The 14,372-nt window shown below is 33.9% G+C and overlaps 1 protein-coding gene across 2 annotated transcripts in view; it reads right to left on the bottom strand.

Annotated features, from left to right (window-relative positions):
* The window catches only part of Csmd3 (CUB and Sushi multiple domains 3), a 1,090,370-nt gene that overhangs the window by 610,085 nt on the left and 465,913 nt on the right, over positions 1 to 14,372 (bottom strand). For both annotated transcript variants that reach the window (XM_051159708.1, XM_051159709.1), the window contains one exon: positions 8,604 to 8,728. In XM_051159708.1, the coding sequence (XP_051015665.1) occupies positions 8,604 to 8,728 (125 nt within the window). The remainder of the gene's footprint in view (positions 1 to 8,603; positions 8,729 to 14,372) is intronic.

The following is a 14,372-nucleotide window of genomic DNA, read 5'->3' as shown; positions in this document are numbered from 1 at the left end:
TGTACTTCATTTTCAATAAATTTGTAAATTACTAAAGGGCATTATTTGTTCAATTCTAGTCTGTGTCTCATGCATTGTATCTAGTATAGAGGTAAACAAAAGCTTTTCAAGTCTCGGTGACTGTCTGAAACACCAGCCACTGTTAGTTGTCTGACTGCTGACTACATAAATACTAGTTTTACTACATTTTATTTTGTCTTCACTAAGCTTAAAACCCCAAGACTTTAATATTTATATTTGTTAAGCATTAAAAATAAATTGTTTTACACATTGTTTTTTACGCCAGTTCTCATAAAATCCATATTAATATGAGCTTGCAGATACTGAGCCCTCTCTCCTTATGAAACATTTTTTGCAATTGGCAGAAAAAATTATGTAAGGACAACTGATCATAATTCAGAGAAAAACTATCCTTGAGGTGCTCAGAGCTAACCTAATACAATCCCTACATTGCAGTCTCTACCACTAAGGCTCATAGAATACCACTGAAGAGGGGATGAGAAGAATGTAAGAGCCAGACAACTAACATTCCAACAATGCAATTTTAGTAACATGGGCACCTACACCATGGGCAACTAAGTAATATCTCAACAGTGCCATCACCAGCTGACAAGCAAATGTGGGTGGAGAAATCTCAGAAGGTCTCACTCTTAGCTGAAAAGAGCAACCAATGGCCGCTGAAAGAGGAAGAATAAACTTCTGCAAGAATTCCTTCTTTAAGGTTATTCAGTATAACTGGTGGAGCCTAATAATACACACATACACACATATACACACACACACATCTATGTACACACATATACACATGCCTGCATACAGGCACACACACAGACTCACTCACATGCACACACACAGACATACACATACACACATGTACAGACACACAAATACAGTGAGCAATAATAATGAGCACTTAACTTGCTTTATTTTTAAATTTATGTTTGTTGTGCATGTGTGTGAAATAATAACAAGTAAAAATAAGAGGCCAAAAATTTTAAAGGGCGTTGGAAAGACATGAAAAGAGTTGAAAGATGGAGAGGTAAAGCAAGTAATGTAAACCTAGTAACTATATATAAAATTCTCAAAAATATTAAAATATCTATTTAATACTTAATAATTTAAAAACCTATAATCATTAATTGCACATTCCAAGTTTATATTATAACTTTAACAACTCAATGATACATATTCAAAACTCAATATGAGGTAATAGTGCCTTGACAATAAGTACAGATACAAAACACATTATTTTCTCTGATGCGAAGTCAATTATGTGGCAAATGAGTTACAAAAGATTCATATAATATGAATTATTATTGATCAGTTTGAAGGACAGCAATAAATTAGGGACAAAGTAAATGCAATATTTGCCTGATTTTAAAAAAACTGACACATATGCCATAATACCAATGAATAATATATTTTGTGATCATGTATCACTTTCTGAAATGTATTATTGCCTCTGTTTGCCAAGAACTGAGCAGATACTGGATCTAAAAGTTCAAAAAAATCTATTGAACTACTGATAATCATATTGAGTGTAATAGCTCTGAAAACTAAGATAGCTTCCTGAAAATATTTGGAATCCATTACAGGAGGAACCCTGTTATCATCATCTTTTGTTTTATATTCATGGATTCCGTTTTTGGATGTCCCAAAACTGAAGGAAAATGACCAAAGTCATGCTTTCAAAAGATAATTGAGTTGGAAATAGACCATTTTTATTGGTCATTGCTGAAATCTGCCCAAGTACCAAAACAAAACTATATATATTTTCTAATAATTTATTAGCAAAGCAACATGTGTTTAATATATTTAAGAATAATTATATGAAGAGAAATATTGAAATATAGAATATATTATTATTTAGGAAATTGTAAATTATCTAGTTATGTAGTTACATAAAATAAGTCTAAAATGCACCACCATATATATCTATAAAATCGTATATGAAACAAGGCTTACTCAATTCTTTTACATAGAGCATTGCAAAGTATATTTTTCAATAAAAATTATATATTAAAACTCAAACTACTGCTTTTAGAAGAAAAATACAACCAGTATTTTTAATGTGAACTAAACTTTTATCTACACCATCTGCCTGTCTCCTTCACCATATGTCACTTTATTAGTTGCTAATATCATCCTTATTATGTATCATGTCAACTGTAACAATATTCATGAAATTAAGATAGCATGGATAACAGCTTCAGAAAAAATACCTGCTATGTGTGGGTTTGGTTGATAATGTTCAAAAGGTTTTGGATCGCTCATGGCCAAGTTTTTCTAATTGTACATCCCCAAAAGCACTCTATCAGGTCAGCTCTATGCTTACAATGAGCACAGTTCCAATTTTACAAATTACTTAATAGAAATAAACTTTATTACAATTTTGACTATGTGCTAATTTAGGTGTTGTTTGTTGTACAGAAATCTGTGTATGATGGTCAATGGGCTAAGCATTACAAATACAAACACAATGTAAGAGGAGACATGACATGTAACACTGTAAAGACTTCAAAGCTGAGCATAGAGACTTGTTAAACATGGTCACAGTTCTTAGGCTTGATCAACAATTATTCATAATACAACCTGTGCACACAGTTCTCACTTTGTGTGTGAAAAAACTAATTAAGCTTCATTTATATCTTTTTTGTTGTTATTGTTGAATTTGATAAAGTGGATCAATCACATCAAAGGCTGAAGTAGTTTCATTTAAACTCTAAGCACTTTAAAAAGCTTTCTTTCGGTGTGTGTGTGTGTGTGTGTGTGTGTGTGTGTGTGTGTGTGTGTGTGTGTGTGTCTCTGTCTGTCTGTCTGTCTGTGTCTGTGTGTCCCTGTGGCCGAGGTGGCATATGTGCTATAGTGTATATTTGAAGGTCATAGAATAAGGAGATAAAACTTGAAAGAAGAAAAGAATGTGACTATTTGGCTCTGTCATTCAAGGAAAGATGAGCATTAAAAAAACTATATTGTCAGTTTTCTCCATATTTAAATGTTAGAAAACTGTTCAGAGTTAAATAAATAAACCAATCCAGGCACTGTGAAGCACGTTGTCTATAATCCCAGCACTTGGGGAGGGAGAGCAGGCAGATCTCTGTGAGTTCGAGGCCAACCTGGTCTACTAAATGAGCCCAGGACAATCAAGGCTATACAGAGAAATCTTGTCTTGAATAAATAAACATAGAAATGAATCATGGGTGATTTTGCTAATCAGAGGATTGGCCATCAGTAGCAGCAGGAGGATTTGCATAGCAGGATGACACCCAGAACTGTTAAACCTTTGCAGAATTTCAGGTCGAATACCTGTTTTAATGACATAATACTGATATCATATGACCAATTTAAATAAAGCATTACTATTTTAAAGAGATTTCATTACTTAAAACCGTGAATATGAACTGAAGTAATTTATATCATTGATTACATCATGTTTTTTTTTTCACTTGCTGTACAAAAGAGAAACAGTTCCTTTGTATGTTGAATTAAAAGTATGAACTTGCTGTAATTCATCTGCAACCCACATGTTGCAGACTAAAGGGAAAGATGTGAACTCTCTACAGGAATACAATTATATAGCACCCATAGCAAGAAAGTGTCAGGGGGCTTCCAGGCACATTTTAAGAAGTTGATCTATAACGATTTCACTATCTCTTTTTTTCACTCTTTATCTATTGATAAAAATTACCAAACTGAAACTTTCCTCTTTCCTCATCTCCTTCGCTTGACCCATTACCCACACTGTGAGTGTATTCATGCTGTACTTTCTATCTTTGGAATGACTTCCAAAGTATTTTCCCAGTCCACAGGCAAGATTATTTCAAACACGATAATTATCTTTCCCACATGAAATGGCAAGATTGCACATGCATCTTTACAGAGTCTACTGCATATTTCCTAGATTTGTTTGTATGATTTGTGAACATATCAAATTCATATTCTGTATTACATTATAATACTTAATTTATTATAAATACTCATGCTGAGTATTGAGTAAAATGATTAATGCATTAATAAGTTAATAGAAAGATAATTTATGAAAGCATTGAATGTAGTAATTAATGAGTGGTTTTGTGGCTTTTATGTAAGAGACAGAGTGTTAGTTTCCCCTTTTCTTTTCTATCCAGTCCTCCTTAGTCACATCATCCACTTTTCTCACAAGCTGTATATAACATTGTATTGTACATCTCAAAAAGATTGGCTTTTTGGTGATATCCAATAAATACTGATTGGCCACATCAAAATAATGTGTTTGTGGCACAAGTGTTAAATTTTTTAAGTGTATTCATATTAATAGTATTGGATATTCCCCCCACAACTTTCACTTACAAAACATTCAGAAATCTCAAATAAGTATGCCAATCACTGTAAAAGCCTATATCCCCAAGTTTCATCTTGGAGAGCAAGTGGATATTCAACTAAAAAGTAATTGTTTTCAAAACATTAAAATAGAAAACACATCAATACACATACACGTAATATTTAAGAAATAATACTCATCATTTGAGGTTGTATACACTCATGATATATAAATTCTTAGTATTTTTTTCTTTTAGTTTATAATTTGCTGTTATCCATGTAAAGTTAGGTCCCTTTAAAAATAACAGTTTCTTCAGCGCTCAATCATGCAACGTGAGGACAGCAGCTATATTAGTGATTTCTCAAAGGAATACTACACTGATACTGCTATTTATGGCACCCTCTGGAACAAACACATATTTATTCTGTCCAAGCACCCATTAGACATGAGAACTGCTCTTTGTTCAGACTCGTGGTAGACAGTCATTTTAAAACTTCAATTACTATGTCAGCAGGTTCCCTACATTACTGCTTCCTGAACCTCAGCAAGTGATTTTCAGTAGTAATGCATGTCTTATAAGCCATACACATGTGTGCCTTGCAAGTAGTAAGTAAATAAATCATTGTAGACATAGTTAGTAGCTGCAGAAATAATGTAAATTTAGATGGGATTGTAACACTACATGATTGTTGAATATCTAGTTTTTATACATGCTAGTTCACAATGGTAGAATGAATGTTTCTACAAATATCCATAACAACAGGACGTGCATTAGAATCTAAGAGAAGCAAGATTAACACTCAAAAACATTTCTGGCCATGGCAACAATTGCAGAACTGTAGCATTTGTAAAAAATGACAGAAAATGTAATTTCTGTTTTAGAACAATCTTTAATCACAAACATGATTCACCCAGTTTTATAAAAATAAAAATCTTGAATAAAAATGATTTAGCATCTGTCTTACTCTATATAGATATTAAATTCCATAATTTGTCTAGGGTTTCTTGTATGTGATTTTGTTCTCATATCAACATCAATCTCATTTTATGGAATAACAATATTTCTTATTAGTATTTTTGCTATGAAAAATTGTACCTAGGGGAAATAGGAAGTTTTAGAAATTGACATACCTAACTCACAACCTGTGGTGATGTGTGTGTGTGTGTGTGTGTGTGTGGTTTTGAGAAAGGGTTTCTCAGTGTAGCTTTGGCTGTCCTGGACTCACTTTGTAAACCGGACTTGCAAACTCACAGACCTCTGCCTGCCTCTGCCTTCCAGAGTGTCGAATTACATTCATGCACCCCAGTGCCCGACTCCAGGATGATTTTTTATAGCTATAACTTAATACTGAGTGTTGATCATTCCAGGACATTGATAACACAAACCCAATGCAACATGTTGCTCTGTATTTGTTTCACGAAGTACTTGGTGTATGTTTTATGATTAAAACAGTATATTCTCTCTCTCTCTCTCTCTCTCTCTCTCTCTCTCTCTCTCTCTCTCTCTCTCTCTCTCTCTCTCTGTGTGTGTGTGTGTGTGTGTGTGTGTGTGTGTGTGTGTGTGTGCTTGTGTGATGCATATAAATATGAAAGCCAGTATGTGTATATGTTTGGCATATTATACTTATCACAGTAGAATACCATTTTTATTAAAAGAGTTAACACATGATTATATGTACATATATGTACATATTAGTTTCATCTAAATTGCAGTTTTGAGACAGCATCTCATATAGCTCAGGCTGTCTTAGATATTTCAAGATAGCTGGCAATAATTTTAAACTCCTGATCTCCCTAACTTTACCTAATCAATGACTGGATTCTGGATATATATGATCATATCTAGATGTGTTTAACTCTTCGTTTTAAATTTTATTATCTTTATTGTAATCATAATGTACTTTTAATGTTATTATATTATTTACTATTTTTAAGACATAAAACAAAAATGATACAAGGAAATCAATTTATATAGGTCCAAAAATTATCATAGGATGTGTTAATTTCTCAGCCTAAGTTACCATTACCATGTGAGTACGGTACACTACTTTGTGTTTTATGCTTTTTTCTCCTTGTGTGTGCCTTTTTGGTGCTCTGAAATCTGGGCTTCTATTCCACATCTTATGAGATTCCCTTAAAAATGTTGGAGTCACTTAAGTTTTGGAAGCCTCCATCACTCTCTGCCTTATGCTTTTCCTTTCTAAAACGGAGACGGCAATGCCTCCGTCAGTATTTTTGGAGAAGTAAATGAGACAGGGTATATGCAGTTGTTAACATAATGCCTGGCATACAGTGAATGTTAAAAATAATAGTGACAATGCTGTAGTAACTGAGGACTCCCTCCCTCCTAACTCCATTTTCAGTGCCTCGTATTTATTAACAGCACAAGACTGTTCTATTCATACACACTTGAACATCATTTTAATCTTTTCTTACTGCATCCTCCTTCTATATCTAGCCAACCCTGAAATATCTTTTCCCTTTATAGTACCTAGTACACATGCCCCTCTTCCTATTCTGACATTTTCCTCCTCATATCCGAGAAGAATCCCCTGGCAAGAGTGACTGTTAAATGGCTCACTGGGAGAACTAAAAAGTCCTGACAAGTGATACACTGAAAAATGCAGAACTGTAATCATAAAACATAATCACAGGCACAAGATAAAAACAACAGAAATGACAAATATAAATTCAAAATGCAGCTTCAAACTATTTTAGAAAGATTAAACCATGCATGATGGTTAACACCTGTAATGCCACATTAGGGAGAGGGATACAGGGGAATCAACATGTTAATTACAGCCTGGCCTAGTGTAGTAATAAGTAAACAATACGCTAGTCAGAGATACATAGCAAGACCACGTCTCAAAATGTGAGTTTACAATAAAGAGAGACTGTATAATTTTGTAAGAAATTTTACTTGAAGAAAGATAATGGGTATGGGAGGTAGGACAAAGGCAGAGGGGTGGCGTGTGGGAAGAATGGTTTTTCACAGCTAGCAGTCAGGTTTTAAAAAGAGGAAAAGGAACAAGAAGACCAGATGGCAAACAGGCAGTCAGAAGGAGGGAAAAGTGTGTAACAACACAGAAGCTAAAAAAAGAGATAACATGGTGTAACAACATTCAGACCTTGTCTTCAATGAAATCATAGCTATTTTGATGATCTGCTAAAACCCAGGGAATGACATTTGAGTTTGAGAAGTAGCTTTTCTTTCTACATGCATAAAAGTAAGTCCTAGCAATTTGTGAATAATGCTCTTCCTACTTGCATAGTTCTTGCAAACATGGTTGCTTATGTGTAAGTGTATCATCATACTAGTTTCAACGTCTAAAGTTTATGATATGGAGGCTGTAAGCCAACAGTATGGGTTATAATTATGTATTCTTTTCCATCATAAAAGCTTACTGGAATGACAAAACAAATGTAATAAAGACAGTTTAATAAATTTGATCTTATATGTGAAAAAGATGAGGCAACAAAATCTGGATATTTGAGCTTCAGTCCATTTTGTTTTCTTGATGTTAAAAGCTTCACTTTTCGTTCAAAATATTTTTCACACACTCACACACACACACACACACACACACACACACACACACACACAAGGTTATAACAAATGAAGAATTGCTAACTGTAGCAGTTAAATTTTAAACGAAAGCTTAATAATGGTTAAAAAAAAGAAAGTCTCCCTTTGATTTGTATGAAAGCGTATTTGGGAAATTGAGAGGAGAACAGTGGATACACGCACACACATGTGCATGCACACTCACACACACAAAGAGAAAGAAAGAGAGAGATGCGTCAGAGGGAGAGAGAGAGAGAGAGAGACAGAGACAGAGAGAGAGAGAGAGAGAAAGACAGAGAGAGACAGAAGAGAATGAGAATATACCTGTGATAACTGGTGATACAGTTGAAACTAATCATTACTTGGCTCTAATTTAAATTCAATTAAACCAAATTTCTACTCCAATGTTACCTCTCCCCACCATAAGCAGACAAAGTGATGAGTTAGTTCTACAACACAGGAAAAATTAATTGAAACATTTGTAAAACCCAGGATAATTTCTAATGCTGGACAATACTTGCTTTGTGATTTAGTTATAATATTTATGATTTATGATTTGGAAACTCTTTAGATTAAAGACATATTGATCTCCAGCTTTTTTTAAAATTGTTGAAAACACAAGGTAAATGATAATTTAAATAACACACATCATCATTTATTTTTAAAGTTGATTTAACAAAACAAATATAAGTATCACAGTATCTTCATAGACTATTTTAGTATAATATGTTTCCTTACCTTTACATACAGGCCTGTGGTCACTCCAGGCAGCAAACACTTCAGCTATCCTTTGACAGGTGATGCTTTTTGCTCCCTGTAGGACATAATCTTCATCACAGGAGAACTGTACAGTGGACCCAAGGCTACAATTGAACAAATAGTAAGATGACTTAATATTTGCTTATTTATATCTGTTTTTAAAAATTGTGTCTTCTCTTATTCATCCACTTAAATTTGGGAGTTGCAGGTTTATCACTTAATTGTATTTCGTTTTATGATCTATGTATTATTTGTTTTCCCCTTCTCTGTTCTTAGTAGTCAAAGATTTTGTTTTTCTCTTTTGATTTCCTTTTAGTGGTTTATTACTACTTATCAGTTTTAAGAAAGAAAAATTCAGTACAAATCTCATTTCAGAAAACATGCATTACCCATTGAAACATATGAAACTTTATAAATATACAATTATCTGGCTCATTTTAATCAAAGGAAAAACAAAATTCAAATTTCAAGCATTAAATATTGAACTGTTTGTGTTTTGCAAATTTTTTTTGTTGGAGTCTTGATCTATAGTCCATACTGGTGATAGACATGTGAGTCTTCTGCTTCAGTCCCCACAATTTTAGGATTACAGGCTTAGGAGCTTGTGTCTAGGGTCATATGGAATAGATCAACCTACCAATAAAGCATAAACATTATATATTTTTGAAGTATATTTTTAATGTATTTTGGGGTAATTTACATGTGGGAAGAGGGGAAATAGATAGTAGTTTATATTGCAGAGTCAGATCTGCTAACTTCTAACTGCTTTGATGTAAAAAAAAAAGTTGAAGCGTCATGAATTGAGCATTTAATTTCTAACACATATTAGGCACTCAATTATTTCTATTAGCTTGAAAGTCATCTGACTTTGGAGTTTAATACTTCATTCTCCTAAACTCTTAGGGCAAATTATTTCCTCCATTTATTATGTTAAAACTCTGAAATGTATTACTGCTATGTATATATTCCAGATACCTACTTTGTATTCCAAATGCTGTCATAATATGTGTTGGCCCAGAAATCACACTTATTTTCTTTTTTCATTATCAAGACTTGTTTTCTACGTCTGCACTATTCTTGATTCTGAAGCTTTTTCCCACTTAATCAATGTAGACTTAAATGATTCCTTTAAATGAGACATATTTTGACTGCTATGTTTTCTATTATTCAAAAAAAATATGAAAGAATCTAGAAAAGGAGTCTTCTCAGGTTTTTGGGAGGGTAATTTTTGACCATTATTTTGCTTTAATTTAGCTCATGTCATTTGAAAGCATCATGTAGGGCATCTGAAACCTGTAATTTATGGTTGTTCTCTGAATTCAGGGATGTTCTATGTTTAAACCAGAGTCTCTGTCACTAGGAATAATTATGTTATGGCAGGAATTAACAGTTTCTTTAAATAGAATGCAAACTACTTGCAGGGTGAATGCTTTAAGTTACTTTTTTCCCTCTTTTGAAAACGATTAACCCAGTGATCATTTCTGGTTCAATCCATTTGTCCACAAATTTCGGGATTTCCTTGTTTTTAATAGCTGAGTAGAGTGGGTTCTGACTTTCACATGTACTCTAGTGCCTCATATTTGACCACGTCCCCTGAATGGAGAGGCCTGGTGGAACTCAGGAAGGATAGCAGGCTACCAAGAAGAGGCTTGATACCCTATGAGCATCTACAGGGGGAGGAGATCCCCCTCAGTCACAGTCATAGGGGAGGGGAGTAAGGGGAAAATGGGAGGGAGGGAGGAATGGGAGGATACAAGGAAGGGGATAGCCATTGAGATGTAATATGAATAAATTAATAAAAAATTAAAAAAGAAAACGATTAATTTTTCTCCACTATTAAATAAAATGCCTGAGCCATTCATTTATAGTATACAGTGTTACTGAATATATATTAAACACCAAAACACATAACAATGCAAAATAATGAAGCAGAGAGATCAACAGAATGGCACTCTTTTCTATAGGAACTGGTCTCAATAATTAGGAAATGCATGTTTTGAGCAAATTCACTCTGATTTCTCTTTGTGGAGTGTTATACGATTCATGTCATGGTAGTTAGAAAGAAATCTTGGCATTGAAAGAATAAGAATTTGTGAGATTATGTCATAAGGCACTCTGAGTATTATCTGGAACACAGAGAGTTGTTTTATCGTAGGTAGGGCCTCATACACTACTGTGTGATATTTATAGTTTGAAATCCTAAAGTGAGATTCTTAATGCTGTGATTAATTTATTACAGAAATATCTCATTCAAATTTGCCAAAGCCCCCTTACCAAATTAAAGCTATAGAATAAATTCATATTTTCACATTTAAGTCACAACAGTATATCTTATTGTATAAAGTTTTGAGTTAATAAGATTGGACTTTATAATGTTAGAGCCTCATCTTCAGCTTTCTGGCCTCATATCTCTGCCAGACTCGTTCGCCGAGCAGGAGCTATTGATGACTTACTTACTCTGACTTGACAGAGTGTGGCTGTCGACTCTGCCTGCATCTAAGTTGCCCATTTTTAGGCAGTTTCTGTTTGTGACATGAACAAGGACAATTTGCCCAGTGGCTGGTTTGCCACCTTTGAAGCCATGTCCATAAGGAGGTTCTTTGATGCTCATCACCTTGTTTGAGGTTGGCTGGGTTTTGTCAGGAGTTAAGTTGTCTTGTTGAAAAATTTAGGAATGTAAGAACAACTTTAAATGCCATATTCTGTGTGTCTCTGAGGCTTTTGAAGACCTTATTCAACTATTGTACCACATATATCGATAGAGTCAAGCTGAAGATGAGGCTCCAACCTTATAAAGTGTATTGGGTGACTGGTCAGGCAGTAAACTGTCTTAAGTCAATTTGTACATTTTGGAAGCTGCTAACCCACACTGCTGGTCCACTCCGGAATTTAAGTTTTATTCTTTCTTAAGTCTCTGAGAGGCATTGAAGACAAGATAGTATAGTTTTACAACCAAGCTTAGTTGGTTAGGGGACAAGATCGTTTTAGATCAAGATAAAGAAATTAAGCTTTTAGAGTTGAGATAGGATAGATTTTGAATCTCATTTGGAAATCTAGACCCACAAGACAGGAAAGACACTTCAAAAGGGACGAATGCAGATGGCCAATTCACTATGATTGTAACACGTATAGAACTCATTGTTCTCATGATTGTCACATGGTTCTCCTTGCTGTATGTAGTTTGTTTTATACATGTGTAATAAATAAAAGTATATAAGAAAAAAGATTCGACTTTCTTTTAAGTTCCCAAAAGATGTAACATTCCATGGCCCAGTCCAGTTTTTATTAAAACATAAAATGTCAAAACAAATATATCCTAAACACCTTACTATTTTATTAGGATACTGTGATTCTTTAATGATTAAACTTTTGTGATTTAAAATGTAGAGGTATTTGATATTTAAATATTTGTCATTTAACCTAATAAACTTTGCTATAAGGCATCTCCTATATAACATAAATAAAGGAAATTTAGGTATTTTTAACTTTGAAAGGAACATTTCCTCTTGCCTAAAGTGCCTCTCAAGTGAAAGCAACACAAAAAATAGTAGTTTAAGCGAAGCTGGACAAAAAACAGCATCAGCCTTACAAAAGGAAAAAGAAACTGGAAAAATTAAGCATGCTGATAGAACCTTTATAGGTTTGTTCCAAGATCTACAATCAGATAATATCTGAACAATTCATATTGTAATCAAATACAAATCATTCTGTAAAACATCCACAAATTAAATAAATGATGTGGTATCGTTAATACTGATTGCTAATATTACAGTGTGTAAAAAACAGAATTACTGAGGGGACAAGCATAAGTACATCTAAGGCCTTCTCCTCCTTCCTTCCCTGCTACATTGTTTCTTTAAATATTTTCTTGCTGTTGTTGCTGTTATTTTATAAATGATAAATTAAAAACAATAAGTGGAGATGTTATTATGATAAGCTTTACCATGTGATTCTTAGCCCTAAGGAACTGGTTTTTTTTTTTTTTTATAGGATAAGGGAAATTTTGGAACTCCGGGGACTTGGGCTAGAAACAAATATGAGCTGTAAATTGAGAATCCTGGACCACTCAAATGATGGTAGGGATGATAAGAAAACAGTCGAGTGGGAGGATTCAATGAGTGTCTAGGTTAGATACCCTTCATGTGATTCTCATAATCAGTGTGGCTGCCTTCATTCTGGGTTCTGAGAAATTTAGTGCAGTTGGTTCTAAAGATAGTGGACCCATTGGCTTAGAGGAGAAAATTTCTGTGTGGAACATTGGCTTAAGAATCTCAGACATAAAAAAAAAAAAAACCGAATCTCAGACATATCTACTATGAGAGTAAAGTGGAGATCAGAAACCTTGACAAATGTCAAGTTTTTAACTATGTGAACAAGTTTAAAGATCAAAAGAACTGGGTTGGAAAGATGGCTCAGAGTTTAAGAGCGTAACATTTATATAATTCCTGATTGTGTCATGGTTCTTTTTGCTATACGTAGTTTATTGTCTATATGTGTAATAATATAAATGTATATGCAAAAATTAAGAATGTTTAATTAATTAAAAAATAATAAAAATAAAATGTGGAAAAAAGAGATTCAACAGAGTCCAGGTGACTAACCTCTATAATTGTTAAAGAGGAAAGTATAATTAAAGCAAAACTAGGTTCTGTGCACTGATATGGCATAAACATTTCCTGGAGAATAAGAATCCATTCATCTAAGGCCCTACCTTGATAAAATGTGAATTTGCTTGAAAATAGCAACCTAACTTAAAGTGGCACAAATGGTGTTTTCTACTGAAACATAACTACTTAAGAAGCATAAATGAGCATCTACAATGGCTAAGAAGCACTAATGTCAGACAAAGCCAGAGTCCCTGCAATAAAGCTGTGAGAGGATCCTGCATAAATAGATAAAAATAAGATCAACATTTATAGTGTCCTTCCTAGGATGTTGGAGATGCCAAGACCATTGGGGTTTCATCAACCAATCTGTAGGTATGTAACGGAGCCAGTTTAGGAGAGAGGCTACCTATGCTAAAAGCAGCAGAACTTTAAAGGTTGTCAATGGAACCCCAGAAACTAGACCATACACCTATCTAAGTGGGTGTTTACCATGCCAATTTTCAGTGATGATTTGGTTTGTTCATTTCTGGTAATGCTATTATTTTCATTTGGAATGGTGATTTTAATTCTGCATTTTAAAAAACTTATTTCTGTTTTGTTTTGTTTTTCCCCACATAGGAGCTCACGCATGTCTAAGATTGGATATAGAATTTGGATTATCTAAAAAAAAAAAAAAAAAGAATTTGGACCATTTATATAGTGTTGTGATGTTGGAGAGTATTGACTTTTGCAGTTTAACTGGCTCCACAACATTATGAGATATGAGCCCTTGATAATATGTTTATAAGATTATGAGGCTATGATGTTACAGCTTAAATATAACATATGACTGGAACAGACTTGTGATTATTGATGCTGTTTTGCAACATGAAGGAATTTACAATCATTAAATATAAAAACCTATGGTGTGGTGGTTTGAATGAAAATGGTCCCACTCACTCATAGGGACTTGGACTATTAGTATGTGCAGCCTTGTGTCAATGGGATGGACTTTGAGGCTTCTAATGCTCTAGGTAGGAGCATGTATCTGCTGCTTTAAGATCCAGAGGTAGAACTTTAGCTACCACTGCAGCACTATGTCTGCTTCCATTCCACCATGCTTAATACAATGACAATAATGACAAACTCTAAAACTATGAGC

This window comes from Acomys russatus, chromosome 17, assembly GCF_903995435.1.
Source record: "Acomys russatus chromosome 17, mAcoRus1.1, whole genome shotgun sequence".
Lineage (NCBI taxonomy): Eukaryota > Metazoa > Chordata > Mammalia > Rodentia > Muridae > Acomys > Acomys russatus.
The sequence above is the reverse complement of the archived record's forward strand: the minus strand, read 5'-3'. Positions and strand labels throughout refer to the sequence as shown.